The sequence below is a fragment of the Hipposideros armiger genome, unplaced genomic scaffold (assembly GCF_001890085.2).
Source record: "Hipposideros armiger isolate ML-2016 unplaced genomic scaffold, ASM189008v1 scaffold_429, whole genome shotgun sequence".
In the NCBI taxonomy this organism is placed as follows: Eukaryota; Metazoa; Chordata; class Mammalia; order Chiroptera; family Hipposideridae; genus Hipposideros; species Hipposideros armiger.
The window spans coordinates 579,221-602,760 of NW_017731779.1; the positions used below are offsets into that span (position 1 = coordinate 579,221).

Below are 23,540 nucleotides of genomic sequence, written 5' to 3' on the forward strand. Positions count from 1 at the left end.
CAGGGGGGAGGGGGCGGGGCGGTACCTCTTTGTCCCTGCGCCGGAAAACCAAAATAGTTTTAAAACAAAAGAGTAGCCCGTCGTCTTTTACAATGAAGACTCCAGGCGTCCCTGGCTTTTTTCTTGGCAAGTCAAACCAAACATATTACGAGGAAAACTTAATTCCCATCTTAAATACTTCCAGAAAAATGGGGAAGAGGAGGCAAAAACAAGAACAATTTAACTTTTTAGGAGGCTTAGTATAACTGTGATAGGAAAACCTGACAAAGACAGGAAATTGAAGGAAAATTATATGCCGATTTTTCTCATGAGTATAGGTGCAAAAACTGTAAGCAAAATATTAACCAAATCCTGTATTATATAAAAAGAGTAATACATGTTGAGTAAGTTAGGTTGTTTTAATAACAGAGTTAAAGGTAATTAATGGAGAAAATAAGTTCATCTCAAATGTATAAGAAATGATTCAACTTATGCATCGTAAGTGCCCCTTACATTTAGGTATGCAGTTGTTTACCCCTGCATTATCTTGTATTGGTAAAAATCTGATAAAAAGAAAATATTGAATCTGGTTAAATGAAATATGATTATCCATAAAATGGAACTCAATGCAACCATTAAAAGAAAATAGAATAACAATTCTGTCATGTAAAACTGTTAACCGATATATGTATATTTTAGTTTAAAAAAGACAAACTGCATGTTTAGCATGTTGCTACTGTAAAAATTACACACACACACATAAATATACATTTAAAACTATATATATATAAAAAGGTTAAGTGATTGGATTTTAGAGATTATTCTTACTTTTTAATTTTGTTTCCCCTTTCTAAAAAATCTTTTAAACATTGAACACAAGCTTATTTTTTAATTAGGAGTCATTAAAAATAACATCTCCATGATTTCTAGAACAATACAGCCTATTATTTAGGTTTAATTCTCGTAAAGATAAGGATGTGTGGTGATTTGGGGAAGGTTAGTATTTTATTATTTATTGATCATTTCCCCTTTAAATCACTATTGCCTAGTTCAAAGTTGAATCAAGTGATTTGAACTTAGCACCTATTATTTCTAACTTAGATATTTGAAAGTCTTGGTTCAGGTCTCACTGGTATAATTTATTTCAAGAACATTAATATGTAGAGGGTTTTGTGTTTCTTTAGTGCAGTGGTCCTCAAGCAAGGATGCTGTAGAAATAAATCTATGAGGATATTAACCAGAATTTGTGGGCTGTTTCTGGGATTTCCAAAAGTTTAACAGGCACCGGGGCATAGATGACATTGATAGACATGGGTGCGAACGTGATTCTTTTCTCAACTAGCTTCAAAAAAGAATGCAAGTTAAATTGTCTAGGCCTCTATTTTCTTATCTTTAAAATAGGGATAGGAGTATTAACTCTCCAGTTCTTCACTTACTACCTCATTACTGCCAAAAGTTCTGTTGTACTTTTGGTTATCAAAATTTCCCCAAACCTTGGATCCAATAACAAAAGAATGTTACAATGGTCCTTGCTGAACGGATGTGATTCATATTAGAACGCTTCTAGTTTTATGAAGTGAACACTAGATGGCATTATTCATGTGGGATTTCCTGTATCAGCACAATTGGAATTCCCCCTCCACTTCTAGCCAACCTCCCCCAAAGCAGAACAAAAGCCCAAAGATCTTCCTGCTTGTCTCAGTTCAAACAGCAATTGAAGGACAGTATTCGACAGTATTTCCCAGGGACTAAACTAAAAGAGTACACTTGGGAAGGGAGGAATAACAGTAAAAGCTTACATAGTATTTATTTTTGACAGGCACTGTTCTAATCACGTTATATATGGTAAAACAAAGAGTAAATAAATTAACAAACAAAATCCTAGCCCACAAACCCTCTCGATATATATATTAAGCTCATTAGAAAAAAATGAACACGAAGTGATTTTATCTTTATTGTAATGGATGGGCAGGTAGATCATTTTTCAATCTCTTCCTTTTTTCCCTTCCTTTCCTCCTTTATTATTTTCTTTTATGTTTTCAACAAAACAAATATTTCTTAAGTATACACTATGTTCAAGGTACAAAGTGTGTCAGTTTGGGGCCATGATGGTAAAATAATTCACATAAGGTTAAGCTTCTAACCCTGAAGAGGAAAGAGAACGTGCATGTTAATTATAGAGGACAAGGTGAGATATATGATGTGCACATTTTGTCCTCACAAAAAAGTTTTATTGGATGGCAAAGGAGGTATGAATCATTTTATATTGGGGTGAGCAGAGTAAGAGAGAAAGGCAATTAACATTTATTAAAAGCTTACTATATGCTAGGACCCTGCTAAGCACATTACATACAGCATTTCATTTATGAAAGTGTGTTTTTATTTATTTTTAATGTATGTTAAGTGGTTGTTAATAGTCCTATTTTCAGGTGAGGAAATTCAGTTGTAAGGAGAGTAAGTAATCTACCCACAGGTACACAGATAGGAAGAAGTAGAATAAGGCATTGTGAATGGCTAACAATTGCTACTCTTTGTTTCCACTTAAAAGCATACAGATATATTATCAGGATATCAAGTAATAAATGTATGTTACAGGACCACAGAATTTTGATAGGCCAGATGGAGGTAGAAGAACGTATGGGTACAGCATGAACAAAGACACAGAAGTCATAGGAATGTGTGTAAGTGTGACAGAAATGTGTGTGAACAGTTCCTTTTTTAAAGGGGAAAAGAAGAGTTTAAAAATCTGCCAAGAGATGGGAGACACCAGTGAGATAGATCACTGAGGCGGGTTCTCCATTTGACCCAGCACCCACTATCAGTTTAGTCCCTGTTTGTGTTTTCCTTGTTGCCTTCGAGTTCTGATCTTATCCACAGAGCTCAGAGAGGTAAGGGACATCAAGTTCTGGTCCCCCATACCTGAATAATTTTGACTTTTTCACTTCAACACACACTTTTGACTCTAAAGCTAATGACATGCCAAACAGTGACTGTAAGATGATGTGCAGATGCCAATTATATCAGGTCCCTGCCTCAGGTCTCTCCCTCCAAATCCCTGTTGAATTGGCTGTTCCTAAGGGATAGCAGGGGATGTGTAGGCCACTACCCTTATATTTGTTGCACATACTGAGTGGTTAAAGCATGGACTTTAGAGTCAGACAGACCCATATTTGAGGAAATGGAGTAGAAGAAAAGTGATAACCCCAGCAGTAAGAGTCCCGATTCTGAAGAAGCAAGTGCTCAAGTTAACAGAGACATTGCTGACACTTCCTCAGTCTCTATCTGCTTATCTCAATAAAAATGTGGGCTCAGCCTCAGGCTGCTGAAGCCCCTAAAAGTATGTGGTGTCTGCTTATGTGTCTGGGATGTCTTCAGTCTCTGATGACTGACTCCTTCTGACCTTAAGCTTCTCTGACCCTCAAACAGTCTGCTTTCATGCTGGGTTGATTAACATAGAGGAGACAGAGGAGAGTTGATGGTTAAAAGGAAGACTGCATGCCCTGAATAAGTGAGCCATGAAGTAATTGGCAGTGAAAATATTATAGGGGCAGGACCCCACAGGGGAGTGAATGAAATCAGGCTGCACTGAAGTAGAAATTGTAATTAAAAAGGAAGATATGATCTGCAGTGTGCAGGCTCCTGGTCATCTTTCTCCTCAGGCCAGGGGGTAACACACAGGGTGTTTCTGCAGAGGAAAGACCATGGGGGAGCTACCTTTGGTGATTGAGTCAGGTTTAAGACCTACTTATTACTCCACATTGCTGAGAGGGAGAGAACCAGGCCAGGTCCAGTTCTCCTCCAACCCTGTGTCTGCCCATGGGATCCATTGCTTAGAGCTGGAGGAGAATCCTTATCCTGGGGTGAGATCAGGGAGACCAGGGAGCTCCAAGGATTTCCAACTGGATGTCAAGAAGCCAGAATGCCACAGTGGAATGGCCCACTCTGATTCCACGCGGGGAGCTATGGTATAATAAGAAATACATTTGGTTTTTGTCCCCAGTTCCTGGCACAAAGCTCCTGAAACCTTTGTAAGTTCCTGAGTAATAGGAACATCTTTTTTTTCTTTTTTTTTTTTTATTCATAAGAAGCCACTTTTGAGCACACTTGAGTTTATGCTGATGAAGCGACTTAGGGTGGGGCCCCTAGATATCCTCAGGATGGGGCTGGTCACCAAAGAGACCTAGAGATTAGAGGATTGGACCTTTCAGCCACACCCATGGACTCCAGGAAGGGGAAAGGGGGTTGGGGGCTGCAGAGTAAGCTCTATGAAAACTCTTAAACAAGATTTGATTAGCTTCTGGGTTGGTGAATGCAGCCATGAGTAGCAAGGGGGGTATACCTCAATTTCATGAGGAGCGGGAGCGCCTGCATTCAGGACTCTTCTGCACCTTGCCCTATACACCTTTTCTTTTGGGTGTTCATATATAGCTTTTGTCATAACCTTCATAATAAACTGGTAAACATAAAGGAGTTCTGTGAGCCACTCTAGAAAATATTGCAAACCTGAGGAGGGGGTTCTGGGAACTTCCAATTTATAGCTGATCAGTCAGAAGCACGGGTAACAACCTGAACTTGCAATTGGCATCTGAAGTGGGAAGGGGGAAGGGCAGTCATGGGACTCAGCCTTTAACATGTGGGATCTGATGCTATCTCCAGGTAGATAGTGTCAGAGTTGAGTTAAGTTGTAGGACACCCAGTTGGTGTCCCCTGAGAATTGGAGAGTTGGAAATTTTCTCTACCCTCAAGGTTCTTATGGCTGGTCTAATTAAATCCATATAAGGCAAATTAAGAAGAGAAAATAACCAAATTTAATTACATATGTATGCATGGGAACCCTTCATACAGGAGAGGTTCTGGAACAGAAAGTTAAAATGAGATATATATGGCATTTTGAGCTAAGGATGAGGTACGGTGTTTTGGGGCTTCAAAGGATCATTGCAGGATGATAAGAGGAGCAGATGTTCAGAACTTTGTAGTTTGCCCTGCCCTATAGATAGGTCAAAAAAGTTTATCTAGGTAGTTAAATGGGGGTGGGCAGAAGTTTCTCTTGAACCTTCAGGGTATTGGTTGCCTTTAGCTCCAAATAATCCACATACCACAGAGGCACATCTTGGGGTGACTTTTTTCTAAACCCCTACAATTGCTTAGTCGTGTTGGAAAACACTCTACGAGTCAGTACCCAAGGCTGAACTGGACACATAGTTTTTGCACTGAGTGACCTGGTTCTTGCCCCAAATCCCTATCACTTCCTTCCTTGCTGCAAGACTTGACCTACCCCAGACTCAGAGTAATCCACTAATCTGGTCTCTAAGCAGGGGAAATACTTAGGCACTTAGTTTTCCTGCTTAGCCCAGGGTGGGGGTGGGTGGTGATCCACCAGGACCCTGTCCCCTGGTTCTAATAACTGAGATTTTACCTGGATTTTTAGGAATGGGCATTCTGTATCATTCAATGACTCTGCCACTCAAATTATTTTAAGTTCCAAGTGGATGTTCTATTACCCCAGAGTCTCTAGGTCCTTACAGTATTGGAGTTCATCCTCAAATTCAAGTGACTGGACATTTCTTTGGAGTTATTGCTTGCTAGAACCTCTGCCTACTATAGCTAAAAAATAAAAAATAAATAAATAAATAAATAAATAGAAGGTTGCCTGAGACCAACAAGATCTACCCACCCACAGTGGCTGTTGCTAACAGCTGAACATCCCAGATTCCAACCTCCTGAAGGATCCCCACTCCCAGCCACCCTATGCCACCCTCCTGAACTGTGAACTGGCCCCATGACCCTTTCCATTTTGTAGGCTCTCCAGTCCCAACTCAGGAGGACCAACAACAACAACTAGTGCCAGCCTGATAAAGTTAGGAGTTTTTATCTTGTATGTGTTTTCATTTCCACTCTACTCAGCCTTTTTCCTCTTTGTTGTTTTGTGTGTGTGTGTGTGTGTGAGGACTGTGTTTGTCTGAGCTCCAACTTCCCCAGACATGTGGATGAGCTATTCATTTTCTGATGCAGTGTCTCTATATTTCATTCACTTTTTCCCCAAACTGGGTAGAAGTTCTATGTGCTATTCCAGAGGTCATTTTTGTAGAGATAATGGGATTTGGGGGGGGGGGCGGGGAACACTCATGATCTATTTGCTCTTTTCACAAGCTAGAGCGAACTTTGGAATTGACTCTGATACCTGTTGGTGTAAAACTCTGACCAGGGAGTGCTGGATTACACCACTGTGGCCAGCACCATCCAGGAAACCCTACATGGAAACACCTCAGAAGAGGTGACCCACGTGAATGTATCACCTAATGCCACAAGGGTCAGGTTCTGCCCACTTTGAAAATGATCTGTTGCTGTTCCCTCAAGCCACCATGGGATTTTCCTCCATTCTTTCATCACTAGATTACTAGAACCTGCTGCATCCCTCACCTTATCACTCTTTCAATTCCAGCCCTTCATCACAGGCTCTAGACCTGGGGGAATTGCTCTTTCAGAGGTCACGGGGCTTTCCTCATTGCAAACTCTAATGACTTTTTTCATGTTTCCCTTTCCCCTGACCTCCCTGGGGAATCTGGGTACACTTCCACACCTGTGCTCCTCTCTCAGAGTCTCCAGGATTCTAGGCCATTCTGTGTCTCCTCCCTCTTTCTCCAGACTTTGTTTCCTCCAGAGGCTTTCTCTCCTCAAATAAGGGTGACCCTCAAAGTTTGGTCCAATCTGGTCAAATCCCTTCCCAGAGAGCTTGCTTGGGCATGATACACTAACTCTCTTTCTCCATTCCTCTGGAAGTAAATGGTTCTCAGGCCCAGATCCCTAGACCTGACTTCTGAACTCAAGCCTCCATTATCACTGGCATGCTCTGTCCTTCCCATGAGTACTCCTCCCCATCACCACAAACTCACTTTTTTGGAGGTAGATTTAACTTCTTATACTCTGAACTTGCTCTCCTCCTGGACAGTATTATTTTCATTTTGTCTCCCAATATCTTCCCACTTTTCTAGACTTAAAACTCAGGAATGACTTTATTATCCCCTTTATCTTGTCCCTTACCTATAAATAGCAAAGGTCTTCATTATATCTTACTAATATCAAGTGCTATTTCTGTATAAAATATATTTAAAAAAATATATTTTCAGGAGTGTATTTTTCCCCATGATCCCCTTCCACTAATATTAGGCTTAATTATATACATTTAATTTATTACTGGGTCACTGTCTCCATTTTAAATGATTGGATTACTAGCACTGAAATAAAGTGATATGTACTTCTTATTCTGACTGTAAGGGGGTGCCAACCCTCTTATCCTTGGTTTGTTTACAAATACTCATACAGAGAAAAGTAGGGACTTCCCAGCATGCACAAGTGTCTATGAGACTGGCTCTGACCAATGAGATTCAAGAGGAAGTCTGCTGATTCATCCATTAGGTGAGGCTTTCCTTATATGATGACTTGATTTCTTAATCTAATTCCTATTTTTTTCAGTTGAGATATAATTGACATATAACATTGTATTAGTTTTAGGTTTATGACTTGATATATGTATATACAGTAAGTCCCCGACTTATGATCAAATCCCGTTCTGGGAGAACGTTCGTAAGTCGGATTTGTTTGTAAGTCTGACAAAGTGAGCCTTTGTACTTCCTAGCAGTCCCCTCCACATCACCACTTCTTTTCCTCTTGCTTCCGGACATTCCGGTCTCTGATTGAGCACTGTACTACTACTATACACTATCACACTGTACAGTAAGCACACAGCAGCACAACTGTGACAATGTCCAGCAGACACGTGAGCTACTTCCGTGATTTGTTCATGTCTACAAATGTTCATAATGTGAGGTTTGTTCGTATCTGTGAAAGTTCGCAACTCGAATGTTCATAAGTCGGGGACTTACTGTACTGTGAAACGATCACCACAATAAGTGTAGTTAACATTCATCATGAGACATAAATACAATAATTTTATTGTGATGAGAACTTTTAAGATCTACTCTTAGCAATGTTCAAATGTACAATACAGTATTATTAACTATAGTCACCATGTTGTACATAACATTCCCAGAACTTATCTTATAACTAGAAGTTTGTATCTTTTGACCACCTTCACCCATTTCACTTACCCCCCCACCACCCTGCATGTTGGCAACCACCAATCTGTCCTCTGTATCTATGAATTCATTTTTAAAAGAGATTTTACATATAAGTGAGATCATACAGTATTTGTCTTTATTTTACCAATTTCACTCAGTATAATGCCTTCCAGTCCATCCATGTTGTCATAAATGGCAGGATTTTATATTTTTTATGGCTGAATAATATTTCATTTATATATACACCACATTTCCTTTATCCATTCATATATTGATGGACACTTAGGTCATCACCTGTATTTTCTTATTAACGATACAGAATAATTTCCCCCAGGGAGGTCTGCACTTAAACAATGTTCTCCGGGTGGTTTACATTTTGGTCTCTCTTGAGGCCAGAGAGATGACTTTACTACCTGCATAGCTCCATGCATTTTGTAGGGAGGAAGTGGCCACACAGAGTCCCAAGGGAACAGAAGGCAGATTGGTGGTTTCCAAGGTCTGGGGGGAGGTGGGATGGAGAAGTAACCACTTAATGGGTATGGATTTTCCTTTTGGAGTAATGAAACTGTTTTGGAACTAGATGGTAGTGGGATTTGTATACATTATGAATGTACTAAGTGCCACCAAAATGTTTACTTTAAAATAATTTTATATCATATGAACTTCACCTCAATTAAAAACAGGGTCCCACTAGCAGAAAAATCATCCTGTCTTACTCATTCTTCCCAGTAAGAGGAGGGATGGAGAACAGTGTGGTAACAGCAGCATGTAGGTACATGAGTCACAAACTGATGGGACCAAGAGTTCTCCACCTTTTTTCCTTCTCTTCTCCCATGTTTTACTTAGGGGTATTGACTGTGAAATGGACTAGTCCCACATCAGACCCAAGAGAAAATGAAAGAAGTCTGTAGTAACTTAGGAAAAATATGTCATAAAGAATATTTCCATTATTATGAAGGCAGACATAAAATACATGTGAATAAAGGGTTACTTACTTGATACAAACATAAAAGTTCATTGTTATATAGCTGTTTTTTATTATTAAAAATAGAGTTCCAAAACAATGTTCTGGCTTTTGTAATTCTGAGAAAAAGGAATTCAACAATTCACCCAGAAAAATCACTGCTGCGATTGCTTTCTTTTTATTCATACCACTCTCTGAAGCCTCAACTTCAATCGTTTTAAAGACTCAACTGTTCCCTAGTCCCCCAGATCATATCCTTTCACCAAGAGACTATTTGCAAAATGTCCCTTCATGCTGAAAGGAAGGTCCTGACTGAACTAAAACTTTTGGGCCTCTTCTCACCATATCTGGGACCAGCCACCCTGTACCTGCAGGTTCAGCCGGGGTTCTCAAGCCCTGGGACAATTCCAAATTTTGGGCAAGCAGGACCTCCCTGATATGGGTGGCACCTCACTCAAGCTAATAATTTGGAGTTCCTTTAGATATTTTTTCAACATTTATTTAGTGGGAGCTGCACTGGTGCTTTTAGGCAGTGTTTGTTGTTGGTATTCTTTTAATTTTCCCTTGAGGGGGTGAAATCAGTTGGGCTTTGGCAGGTGTGTAAGTGACACAGGTCAGGAAATTACAGGAACTAGCCACCAATCATCATCACTATTGATGATGTCGAGTGACTAACAGTGGAATGAATGAATGCCTGTGGTCATTCCAGCACTTCCCATCTGTCTCATCCCACGCACCTGCCCATTCTGCCAGAGGAAGAAAGAAATGGCTCTGTCTCTCTTTTGCTTTACAAATATTGCAAAGTGTACCTTGTGGCTAATTGTAAATTGGATCCAGGGTCCTGTAGGCAATGAGATCTGAGAAATATAGTTCTAAGATTACTCTGTAATATAGAGAAGAGACAAGAAGGGAGTGGGAATGCATCTTGGATTAAAAAAAAAAAGCACAGGGCCGGCCGAGTGGCGCGATGGTTAAGAACTGGCTTGGGACACCAGAGGGCCCCGGTTCGGATCCCACATATGAGGGCCAGTGACACTGCCCTCTACAGCTAAGATGCTGAACAACAGCTCAACCTGGAGCTGGGCAGCCGTGAGTCGCTGGCGACGGCGGAGGCTGCAGCCCCTGTGGCAGTGGGTTGCCATGGACTAGCGTGAGCAGCCAGCAGCCAGCATGAGCGGCCAGCAGCCACAGTGAGCGGCCGTCCAGAAGCCGGCGACTGATCTGCCTCGCCCGGGAAGAGCACAATGATGGTGCCAATTGGCACCAGTGAAGCAACGTCCTCCACAACTAGACTGAAGAACAAAAACGACAGCAACTTGTCTGTTCTCCTTCCCCCAATTCCCCAGCACTGTTCCCATCCCCCCAATTCCCCAATAAAAATCTTAAAAAAAAAAAAAAGAAAGCACAGTCTATCTGTCTACTCAGCAATCATACAGAGCTTTCTACCTATATTTAAATTTACAAACAACAACAATGGCAAAAATAGCATGCTTTTTCCTAAATTAACACAAGTAACCCTTATACAAAGGAAAGCATGCCTACCTTTTCCCCTAGAAGGGGACAGCCAAACTTTCATCAACCACTATGCTATTTCTGAATGATATTTCTAGTTCAGTTACAATCCCCTTTTGACAATCTCTACACACTGGATTAAATTATAACATTAACTAACACCAACATACCTTATATAAAATAATAGGAAAAGGGGAAAGGGAAAAAAGAAATAAGTTGATGAAGTATGTACGTAACTAAACATGGAAAAGTGTATATAGGAACTTTGTCCTTGTTTCTGCAACTGGTCATTGGACTATAGCTTGTGTTTATAAACTCCTTCATCCACTACCTATACCCTATTCTTTATTTCCTCAGCCAGCACCTTAGCTGGTCATAGTTCTCTACCACTTGTGGGATGACCCAAACCTCCATTTCTGAAGGGTCACCTCTTACTGGCCCTGTCTCGGTTTGCTATAGTTTTTCATTACATTTTAGCCACTGAACATAGAAGCATTAAGAGGTGCTTCAGAAAATACCCTGAATTCTAGATATACTCCTCCTTATTCCCAACATGAAGCAATAAACCTATTTCCCACTTATAATTAACATCGATTGCCCCAGCTGGTAACTCAGAATACTATATCTTGTGAAAATATCTTTTAGGAATGAAGGGGAAATCAAGTCATTCTTGGATAAAGGAAAACTAAGAGAATTAGATGCCAGCCTTGAAAAAAATGACTGAAGGAAGTTCTCTAAACAAAAGGAAAATGATAAAAGGAGCACTCTCAGAATATCAGGAAGGAAGAAGGACCAACAGAAAGAGCAAAAATATAGTTAATGTCTGCTGTCTAGGAATTACCTCAATTTTTGTCTGAGAACATCTTTTATCTTTCATTTTTAAAAGATAATTTCGCTGTAGAGAATGCTAGGCTGATTTTAAAAAACATTTTAAATATTTCCCTCCACTCTCTTCTTACTGGCATACTTTTTAAACAAGAAATCTGCTGTAATTTTTATCCTTGTTCCTCTGTAGGTAAGGTGTTTTTCCTCCCTGGTTTTTAAAAAGAGTTTCTCCTTGAAGAGATCCAACATGACAGAGTAGATAAACACTGTGCCTGCTTCATTCCATGAACACATTAAAATTACAACTAAATTACAGAACAATCAATGTGGAGAACAATCTGAAGTCTGGCTGAAAAGAAGTCTTACAACTAAGGATATAAAGAAGAAGCCACATCCAGACTGGTAGTAGAGGTAAAGACACTAACCGGGTTGGTCCCAAACCTCCTTGTGATGGTTGAAAACAGGTAGGAATACCTCGGCCATGGAGGTTCGCCCTGGAGGAGCAAAGGACCCCAGCCCCACACCAGGATCCCCACCCTGAGTACTGGTGCCGGGAAGAGGAGCCCCCACAACATTTGGCTGTGGAAAACAGTGGGGATTCCAATCACCCAGGTGGGATGAAAGGCTGCGGGAAACCCAGACGTCCTTTTAAACAGCCCGCACAGACTCGCTTACTCATAGGCACTCACCTAGGGCTCCAGCGGAGGGATGGTGACTCGGGCGGGCGGGGGAGCGGTGTCGGGTCATCAGAGACATACAGGGAGCAGACTAAGGTGTCTGGTTTCAAGGCCAGGGCTGAAGGACAGTGATCATTTCCCCTGTGTGAGGTCCGCCTCCTGTGCAGCTGGGCAGGTGGCCACCATCTTTATGTGTTGAGTCCGCCCCCTACACTTATGGCACATCTGAATCTGATTGGCCTGATGAGCTTCACTACTTCAAGCTGCTGACTCACTGGGGCTCCGCCCCACCCAACTCCCCGGTGTGGTGCCGGAGGCACTTTCTCCATGCGCAGCCAGCCCCGCCCATATTGCGCCCATTTTTAGAAAATTATTGGAGTCCACGGATCCCAGGCAGGTGACAACTGGCCTCAGTGTGCTTTGAGACTTTTCCTGAGTAGTTGCAGTCTCAGCACTAGTACCAAACCAGAATCTAATTAACCTGGTGAACACAAGTCTTCCCACTCTAGTGACTGCCTCACCCAATTCACATACTACACGGCTGAAATTTAAGGGAGCTAGCAGATGTCAGCAGGCCTCGGGGTGTTCTGGGTTTTTGCAGAGCTACCCCAGGCCTGGTACTAGTAGCCATCCTCTGTTTGCAGCGTGGCCTCTCCCATTGCCTCCAGGTTTTGCAGAGGCAGTGAACAACCATCGATTTCTTTATAGTACATACCAGGTAGTCCCCAGCTGGTCACAGGCAGTGGGTGACCAAGGCCTGCCCTGGAGCCCCTTCCAGGAAGCCCCAGAACTAACATACCTGGAGGTTGGCTTCAGACCACAGCAGAGCACCACCCAATTAGCCCCACAAGCAGCACACGCAAAGGGTGGTCTCAACAGGCGCCAGAGCCTGCTGGGGTGAATTCCACTCACTGGAATAAGCCCCCAACACAGCAGCCCATAAAGTGTGGACATGGCCAAACTCCACAGCCAATCAGCCTGAGGGTCAATCTCATCTACTGACATGCCAATAGCAATCAAGACATTTATATATATATATATATATATATATATATATATATATATATATATATATATATATATATCCCCAAAAATGTATACACATTTTAAGAAAGGAAAACTTTATTAAAATTGTAATATGTAATATATACTGATATCAAAAGATGAATACAAGTCACATTTGACTTCAATTACAAGAGGTGCTCAAAGTGGTTACCATCAGCTCCAAACACTTCCAATTATGGCGAATTACTGCTTGAGCAACGTTGACCAATATACATATGAAATTGGCTCATATGATTATAGAGGCTGGCAAGTCCAAAATCTGCACTAGCAGGCTAGCAGGCTGGAGACTCAGAGAAGAGCCCATGTTGCCATTTGAGTCCAAAAGCTGCTGCAGAATTCTCCTTTGCTCAGGGGAGATTGGTTTTTTGTTCTACTCAGGCCTTGAACTGACTGGATGAAGCCCACCCACTTTATGGATGGCAGTCTGCTTTACTTAAAGTCCACTGATTTACATGTTAATCTCATCCAAAATCATTCTCATAGAAACATCCAGAATAATGTCTGATCACATATCTAGGCATTGTGGCCCAGCCAAACTGATACATAAAATTAACCATTACACTTGGTAAATGGCCACAGGTATCTTATATGTATGTATACTTATAGCAGGGTCATAAGAACTTTTCTCAAGGATTCTTTCTGAAGGTCCCTCCATCTGAGAGGCTCTGGGTCATGAACCAGCTAAAGTAAGAGAACTGGTTAAGAGATTGGGTCTCTCCATTTGGGTGACATATCAAATTTTGGCTCACTGGATAGAATAAGATTTTCATAGGCTGCTCATTAATTAGTGAGCACCACTTGATCCCTGTGAATCAAGCCTCATTAGTTACTTTTCTCCCTCTGCTGTTCATTAAACAACCTTGCCCACTTTTCTCCATTTTCTAGTGTTGCTACTGGCTTACCACTCTGGGACTCCAGTTCAGGAAGCCCATTTCAACAGTATGGCATCTTCAACTCTCATATCACATGTGCCACACAGAAAGTACAAGAATACTGCTGCTCCTCTTACCAATGGATTTATCAATGTTTAGGTGAAGTGATTGTTCTCTGTGCCCTCCTGAGGGATACACTGAGAGAGGGAGGGTTGAAGAGTATGTTGCACATGATGAATCCATTCCAATATTTCTATCTTGCTAAGAAAGAGAGATCCTTTCTTCTCTATTATACCAAGAAAGTTCTAGCGTCTTAACCTAGTACCTAATTTAATGAACGCCATTGTTGAGTCTGGTTTCAGTAAAACAGCTCATCAAATCCTTAGAGCAACTCCTGGCTGATTGAACTAATACACTGAATCCACAATCTCTGGTGCTACAAACGTATCAATAACTTCAATGTTATATTCCTTCTTCCTTGGTCTAGAACCTACGCCTACACAGAAGCCCTCCAGTGCAAATATACATTAGCAATATCTTGCAATTTTTTCTCTGTGGAAGATTCTCCTTTGGTGTCAGACATCTTACCCATCTTCCTGGGGTATGTGGAGACCGCGTGTATCTAGAGGTAAAGAAGCACTGGCATACCTTTGCAAGGTTATTGCTTTAGTGAAGCCATTACAGGATCTTCAAGGAAGGGATGGCCAACATCTCAGAAAGAGGAAGTGGTACTGCTTCAACTGACAAGGGTGACTCAGTGGGATTTGGGGGTTCAAGATAATCAAATTCAACCCAAACTACCAAAATGTCCCCATTCCAAGTCTTAGGGTTTTTAATTAATCCCAAACTTTCAAATGTGAGACCTAATAAGGCTGTCAATTCAACTTGTGTGATAATTTGGGAATCTGTAGGATCAAATATTAGGTCTGATTTGTAAATACCTTCTCTCTGCAGCTACAGAAGTTAAGAGATTCTTTTAGAATCTCTTTAAGAATTCTTTTAGAAGCTCTCTAGTTCTCTGAGATGTCATTTTATTCTGTAAACTCTCCAGGGCATTCAGAAGCCACTAGCCTTCTCAATGGTCCTTGTAGGAATCATTCTTACCAGAAGGGTCTAAGGTAGCAAAGACCTGCCTTCAATCGGTACTTTGTTCCCCACTGATAATTTAATTGTTTACATTTCATGCCTAAGAGTATCATGGTCTCATTTTCCACTAATGATTATGTTATCACTGACTTCAAACAGAACCAGGTTAGATAGCTAATCCTAGATTTCTATCTTTGGGGGTCAGTTTCCTGAAGCCACTTTTGGCTTCAATTACAGTCTCTGTTAAGGTTTATTTAGGAAAACAAACAAAAAAAACCCCACTCATAGTATTTCAAGCACAGGAGGATTAAAATGCCAGGAATAGGTGCATTCATAGAGCCATTGGAAGAATTGGAAGAGCAAAAGACAAGGTAGATAGACCACCACTATCTTCAGGTCAACCACTGAAGCTGTAGTCCAGGACAGTGAGAAATGCTTACTGCCTTCTAGGTTGGAAAACCACAGGACATTTTCACTGAGGGACACAGCTGTCCTGCTGTACCAATGTGGGTGACTGGTAAGGAAGAACTTCATGTGTGCTGCCAGCCATGTGTCTGTCTGCTATTATCAGAGAAACAAGAAAGTGGTTTTTGCTTTTATCCTATTTTCCAGTCCTTATACAAGTGTATCTTGTTGACAGAACGCTGGAGCCAAAGGAATCTGGGAATTATAGTTCTCTGGCTTCTAGTCCCTGTGATACATCGAAAGAGCATAGACAATAATGGGGATAAATGCAGATTGTTCCCCCTACCATGGGCATCTAGCAATGAGAGTATCTCCTAACTGTTATGAAGGCTGTAATTTCAATTCCAAATGGGTGAAAAACTATTCAGACATTCAATCCAGCCCTTCTAGCTCACCACTCACCCTGCCTTCCATACTACACACATCTTGCCTACTGTTTTTGTTTTATAATTTTTTGCCTCTCCGCTAGTCTCTGTGCCTGTCAGTTACAGAACCCAGAGTGTGCAGAGCATGGTTGAAGGAGAAAGCTTAGAGGAGAAGGAAGGAGACAGGTTCTCTTTTTCCCTAGTCTAAGTACAAGTAATGTTCTGACGACTTCTATTCTTCTCCCTTCCTCATATTGGAAGGACAACTGGAATTTTAAAAGTTCATTGTTTTGATAAAAATCTTAAGAAATAGCTAGACAGCTTATATTTACAGAATGTCTAGATATAAATAATTTTCCAACTGAGATGATAGTGCAAAATGTATACCCGAAATACATACATACATATATATATATATATATATATATATATATATATATATATATATATTTAGTTCTGTGAGATGTGAAAACTGAAACTCTGAGGTGAGTTACTTGCTCACAATCCTACAACTATAAAAGAACGCTCATCTGCTCATATGGGTTTCCATGAGGTATCGCAGGGAAAGATACTCCAAAATTAATGAATGGAGACTAACCAAATCAAACTGTCTGGCCTCCCCGTCAGAATCATCTTCCATCTCAGCTGAGTCCCCCAGGAACTTCGCCCATGGCCGTCCACCCAGATCCCGCACGAGTGAGGTCCCAGACTGGCATCCGGCGCATGGTGCGCCCTGGCCTCCGCTTCAGCCAGAGATGGAGTAGGATTAACTGAGGATGCCGGGAGCAGCAGGACTCCGCTGGGGCCCCGAGAGGGGGGTAGGGAGAGGGGGCGGGGTGGGGTCTGTTCCGCCCCCGCCCCTCCGTTCACTCCCATTGGCCGAGCGTTTGCTGACCCCATCCCACCGCCCGCCTCCAGGGCGACGCTTAAAGTGTGCGGAGCAGGTGCTTTGCGTGGAGCAACAACTTTGCGCGCGTGTCCAGTCTGAGCGCGGCGCCCATTCATCGCGCGGGAGCATCCATCCATCTGTCGCGCCAGTCGTCCCGTGGGAAGGGGCTCCAGGCCAGAGGCAGCTGCCACCCCAGGGGATCGCGACCAGAGAGAGACTGAGAGCGCAACTGAGTCTCGCAGGCCAGGGCAGGGTAGTGTGCCTGCGACCATGCAGACGTGCGCCAGGGCCTGGGGGCTGCGTCTGGGCTGTGGAGTTCGGGGCGGCCGCCGCCTGGCTGGAGGCGCGGGACCGCGTTCGGCGCCGCGGAGCCGCAGCAGCAGTAGCGGTGGTGGGGCCAGCGACGGGGTTGGAGCCAGCGGCGGGGTTGGGGCCTCGCGCCTCCTCGAACGCCTCCTGCCCAGACACGACGACTTCGCTCGGAGGCACATCGGACCTGGGGACAAAGACCAGAGGGATATGCTCCAGGCCCTGGGGCTGGCGGTAAGGAGCCCCCCACCCGGGCCTCCGGGCTTCACCCCGCCCCGCCCGGGTCCTGGCAGCGCCACCCCCTCCCCAGCCCGGAGCTCTGCTTCGCTCCGCGTGGGACCCGCGCCCGGGTCCCGGGCCCTGGCGTGGAAGCGAGCCCGCGCTCTCGGTCCCCGTGCCTTAGCCTTCTCCCGCTCGCGTAGTTTCCCCTTCACCCGCTCTTCGTACATCAAAACCCTTTGTTTTTTAACCCAAATTGCCCTGCTGATGAGCTCTAACTTTGCGAGAGGACGACCTCGTGGTTTATCCGATTGTCTCCGGTTGCCTATTGAAATTCAACCCGGAGTGGCTGAATCACTACCCCGCTTCATTATTTTCTTTTCTCCAAGTGATTTCTAGTTTGCTCAAAGTTGTTCTTTTCTGAGAGAGAGAGAGAGAGAGAGAGAGAGAGAGAGAGAGAGANAGAGAGAGACAGAGAGAGACAGAGAGAGACAGAGAGAGAGAGACTTTAATTAGGCGATTTAAATGAGGTTCCCACAGCCTTTGTAGATGCAAAAACACAGGTGACTCTTTTTACTCAAGCACTTTACTCTTTTTCATGTTCATGGACTTGGCGTTTTAATTTTAGAGCGTTGATGAACTCATGGAGAAGACGGTCCCCGCCAGCATCCGTTTGAAAAGACCCTTGAAAATGGAAGACCCTGTTTGTAAGTGGCCGGGAGGGCTCCATAGACGCCGCTTGCTCTGGCCTATTTGTTTTCTATGGTTTATGAAACTCCAGCTCTGGGTTAGGATTGCTTAGGGCTGGAAATGAATATGTTTATTAAGTAAAAATATGTTTATTAAAATAAAACAGTTGCGGGTGCCTCAAGGGGCGGGAAAGGGTGGAATATTTAGTTCCATGAGTAAGTTTTGTACCCTAGGATGGAGTCCGTGCAGCGCCTTTCTAGATCTTTCTCGAAGGGTTCTGGAGGTTCCAGCAAAGGCAGTGTACAAACACGTGTGGAGGACGCCCCACTTCTCAGGCGCCTACTGAAGGGAAGCAGTACTTTTTAAAGTCTGAATATCTGAATGATTTTTATAGAGAATAAATAAGATTAATGCTTGGTTCAGAGAGCTAAGTTTACTCATAGACTTTATTAGAATTTTATTTTATATTTAAAAGGTTTTCAGTGGTCTGAAGATTGCCTTTCAGAGGTTTTCCAGGACTGAGGCAAGAATCCACAAGTCAAGGGGACAGGCAGAACTGAAGAGCCCCCCACCCTCTCCCCCACCCCCACCTTGTTAAACAGGAAAGAATTCTCATGGGGTTATCTGGTTTTGAATCACAGAGATGCAATAATCTCTTTTACTTAAGTAGTCAAGTGACTAGAAGTCAATTGGTTTGTCTTGTTTTAGATTTTAGGACAGAGAGGATATATGGAATGCAAGCTTTATTTCGTTTTAAAGTAGATAACTTGAAGTGTGAAGCCGGTCCAGCTCCTGCTGGCTAATGTAACTCAAGCTATGCTAAGGACTGCTCCCATTGTTGGTTTCAAATCCGAACCAGTTCACCAGATGGCAGGGGACTTGCTCATAGAAGAAAATCTGCACATTTTGTTCCGTTGAACTTGTTGAGACCTAGGAATAGCTGGAAGCCTTACCTATTTCCATTTGAGGAAATCTGAATCCTGATTCATTGGATGTTTAAAGAGTGAAGAGTAGTATATTTTTCGAGCAAAGCTTAGATGAATATTTGAACAAGTCATTGGCTTCCTGAGACTTTCAAAGTCAGAGAATGTTTAGGTCAGCCCTTTTTACAATGCAATCTAAAATAAGATGTTCTTTAAGAGCATTAGTGCCTAGGAAATGTGTCAGAAAAATTGTCTATCCTTTGTTAATTCAGCTACTTGTTTCCAGCTGAATAATTTGAACATCTGGGAAATTACATCCTTTCCCCCTCCCCCTCCCTCTCCCATCCTCCCTCCTCCCTCTCCCTCTCCCTCCCCCTCCTTCTCCCCCTCCATCCCTCCTTGGAAGGGTGCTCCAGCTAAGTAATTTGCAACTTAAGTGTAAATTTATAACCTAGTGGCTTTTGTGAGGTTTGGGGCTGGTTCCATCTGGTTAGTCTGAGGTGACAGAAAGTATTGCACAGTCAGTAGTCCCCCCTTGCCCTGAAGTGGACTGGCTCTCCAGCAAAGGGCTACCAGGGGGTGGGGTGGGAGCAGAAGGCATCAAGAAGGCATCAATGTTTTACTCTGAAGTGGGCAGATTTCATGGTTAATGTTCTCCACATAGGGAGAGCAAATTGGTACACATAACCTCCAGTAGTAGCATAACCATTTAATAGTGGGGCAGTGTTATCAAACTTTTAAGTGAATGCCTATGCTCTGCTGTAGCCAGAGAGGAATTCTGGACCAAGTATTCGTTTGCCTTATACAGAGAAAACTAGTAAGAGCTAGTTAGTTATATGAGTCTTCAGGGCTCTAATAGCTGAGTAAAAAGATTGTGAGAACTAGCTGTAAGCAGCATAGATACTTGGGTCAGTTGGGTCAGTAGATACTTGGGTCAGTTCTTATGCATAACTTAATAATCTCAAGAGTTTATATAATGCTTACATGTACTGGGCACTTTATAAAGCACTTTTCATGTATTAATTTTATCCTTATTACAGCCCTGTGAGGTAAGTACCTCTATCACCTCTGTTTTAAAGATGAAGAAACCATGGCAAACAGAGGATATGTAACTTGCCCAAGGTCACAGCTGGTAACTGGGGAAGACAGAATTCAACCCAGGCATGAAACTACCAAAAAAAAAAAAAAAAGATTTCAACCCAGGTAGTCCAGCTCCACTGTCCACACTCCAACGACCAGTCTACACTGTCTTCATTGTGTCCTTTGCAAGGGGGTGGGTGTATGAAGCAGAAAACTCCTGTCCTGATTCTTCTGAAGTATCTACTGTAGTTTACCGATGTGCACAAATCCAGTCAAACTGGAATCATTGCCATTTGCCAACTGCCCTGTGGAAATGCAGCAGCATGCTAAGAGCATAGGTATGGGAACACTCCACCTGCTGCCAGGGTGCAGGACCAGGTATTGAAGGATAAGTAGTGATGCTCTGTTGGACCATGCTGGGGGAGGCTGCTACAGGCAGTGGGACCAGCTTGCTCTGGACAGAATGACCTGACAGAATGAAGTACAGATGGTTCATCTGTCAAGCAGGGTGCTCCCTATCATCTTGGACACTTCAGGAAGTTCCTTGGAAGAATACCTTGATTATCAATTGACTTCTCAGTTATATTTCAGAGAAATAAGCAAATCTACTAAGTTCAAAACATTATCAGTGTCATCCTATTAAGTGAATACTCCCTCCCTCATCCACATATATACACCAAGAAAAAAAGATTAGAAGTATATATGTCAGTGGGAACATTTGTTTCTCTGGAGGTGCCATTATGGGTGATTTTAGCTTTCTTTTTGTTACTTTGCTTTTTCTAGATTTTTTACAATAGTGATGTTTTCATTTTGTAATTAATACAAAATTTAAAAGTACTTTAAAGATGAAGTCAGTCACTTTTAGTTATGGTGTGCCTCACCGTGTAGTATTTTCAGGGAAGTCGTCTCAAATTAACCAGACTACACTAGTCCATAATTTCACAGAAGCTGCGGGGTTTAAAGTTACTCAAAATTGCACTTTGCTGATTTTGAGCATGCTTAGGAAGAGAGAGGAGAAACTAAACTTCCTAATGTTCAGATTGAGCAACAGAACTGAGCAGCTGTTAAAATGAGACTTTTGATGGACTTGTGAGAACTCAGTGTTCTAAGCTGCATCACTTAGAGTGATTTTTAATAAATGGTTAATGTAGGGCAGTGAGCAGAAGGCGGGGGTGTTGTGTAACGCAGCTGCATGTGGTGACTGTCACCCAATGGGGTTGGGTACTCTCCTGAACTGACCCCAAGGACACCTAGATAGGGCACCTATTCCCCAGGCTGTGGATGGTAGTTGTAGCTCAGCCAGATGTCGTCTGTTGTCAGGTCCTGCCTGTAGACTCCTCAGTCTGTGACAAGGCTGTCTCTTGGCCATTTCTGGCTCCTTCGGTTTCCAGCTTAAATGAATTATTTCATTTTTAAGATGATTCTAGTGGATTTTCTCTATACAACTGTGGAAATAAACTAAGACCAACCAAATGAGGAAAGCAAACACTATATATTCTGAACTTGCTGTAGGAGTTAGGCTTTTGTTTTGGCAAAGGAGTGGGAAAGCCTTATAGTAGAATAAAGGAAAGGCTTCCGGTATTACCTCTTCGGAAGCTCTTGGCACGGACAAGCTGTAGGTGGGCTAACTAGAAGCAGCGCTTCCTATGTGATTGGTTATGGGTGTATATTTGGCTTTGTCTGGTTGGTCCTAAATTGGAAGCAGGGACCAAAATTAAGGAAGCTATCAGTTATTAATCAAGTCCTGGCCATTTTCGGGCCAATTGTTACAGAAGTTTTTATGTGGGTTCCTGGATTGTCACTGGAGATAGCAATCTGGCTTTCTGCAAATCTAACTTACAGAAGGCTTGCATCTGGGGTGGTTTATTGTAGGTAAGGGAGTTGATCTTTTGAGCAGGTTGCTGCAGGGTGTGGGTGAAAATTCTATGGTTATATATGGTCTGACCACTGTCTATTTGTATGTTCAGCCTCTCACAACAGAGTCTGTCTTATCCTGCTATTTTTGTCATTCTTGTTAGGCAGACTGCTGCAGATCTGACTGATACCTTAGAAAGTGAACCTATTGCCTGAATTGTGAAATATTTATCAGCCGTTTACTGTGTGCAAGGCGTTGTGCGGATAGATCTATAAATAGACATAATTACTATCTTCAAGGAGCTTGCATCTTACCTTCTTAATAGAAATTACATCAGAAAGTTGAAAGTCCCAGGTGCCATGAGAACTATGGATAAAAAGCTGTGAGTGTTCAGAAATGATGTGAAATTGGATAGAAAGAAGATTTCTGAAACAATGTAAAGAGTTGAAATACATCTTCCTTCTATTAGAAGCAAAGACAGTATCTTTACATTGACTCGGTTTTGTGTGTGTGTGTGTGTGTATAAGTATGTTATTACAAGAAGAAAAAGACAAAGAAATAAAGGCAATATCTTCACTGAGAAAAAGAAAATGGCAAAATGCAACGTGGGTGTTGCAGATGTTGAAAAGACTTTTTCCAAGTCAATGTTGAATAAACAAGGTCGTTAAAACTGGTATGCATAGTAAACAGTCACTGAAACTGATGCATACAGTCTTGAGTAAATAGTCATTAAGCAGAGAACCAAAGAAAAGAAAAAAAAGTTTTAAAAGGTTTAACCTACATTACATTGTTGAATCAAACTAAACTTAGGGTACCCTTACAGATATTTATAAAAGATCCCGGTGAACACCCAAATGAAGAGGTACTTAGGGCATGGTCTGGAAGGGCCCTGAGCACAAGAGCTTCTGTCCCTGTGGAACTGGGGTGGGTCACCCTCCCAGCACAGGGATGCATTAGCCATCACAGAAACTCATCAAATTTGTTGTTCAAGAGTTGTTCTAGAGCTTAATCTGCACCTCCTTCTCAGAAGTCTGTAGGTGGGGCTGAAAATTACAACCCTCTAATCACTTGGTCTTTACTGGTGACCAGCCTCATCCTGAGACTACTTAAGAACCTCACCCTAAGTCACTTCATTACTAGAAACTCTGGTGTGATCAAAAGGGCTTGTTATGGGCCGGCCAAGTGGCTCAGTTGGTTAAGAGCTCACTCAAGAGTTTGAGCTCTGAGTAACGGTGGTTTAATTCCTGGCCCGAGCTGAGCTGCCAACAGGTGGCAGGATGGCTCAGCTTAAAAAAAAATAAAAATAAAAAAAAATAAAAAATTAAAAGGGCTTGTTATGAATAACAAAAGATACCCGCTAGTCAGGAAATTTCAAAGATAAAGATCAAATATAAACTTATTGTACCATAGGAATATTTCAGATATAGTGCCATATCCTACTAGCAGCGGAGAGGTGAAGATATTTTAAGAGATGAATCCGAAAATAAATGATAATCAGTTTTTTTCCCCTTTTAAATTTAGAACCCTGAACTAGAAATCTCAGTTTTCACAAAGTATCATTTTAGCATTAAAGTGTTTTGGACCTTCATCCTAAGTAAGGAGATAAACTGAGGTAAGCTCAGATTACCAGAAACTTGAGTTTATTTGGGAACAGCAGAACTGCCATTTGGGAAGCATGCTGTATCTA

General features: G+C 42.3%; 2 protein-coding genes across 2 annotated transcripts in view; one reads left to right on the plus strand and one right to left on the minus strand.

Moving 5' to 3' along the window:
- Positions 1 to 16,590, minus strand: part of KDM4C (lysine demethylase 4C) — a 447,429-nt gene extending 430,839 nt beyond the window's left edge. The window contains exon 1 of the mRNA XM_019664744.1: positions 16,487 to 16,590. The gene's annotated coding sequence lies outside the window, so the exon portion shown is untranslated. The remainder of the gene's footprint in view (positions 1 to 16,486) is intronic.
- A 234-nt stretch (positions 16,591 to 16,824) lies between these two features.
- The window catches only part of GLDC (glycine decarboxylase), a 74,270-nt gene continuing 67,554 nt past the window's right edge, over positions 16,825 to 23,540 (plus strand). Inside the window, exons 1-2 of the mRNA XM_019664748.1 lie at positions 16,825 to 17,320; positions 17,934 to 18,012. Of these exons, the coding sequence (XP_019520293.1) occupies positions 17,048 to 17,320; positions 17,934 to 18,012 (352 nt within the window). The 5' untranslated portion in view covers positions 16,825 to 17,047. The remainder of the gene's footprint in view (positions 17,321 to 17,933; positions 18,013 to 23,540) is intronic.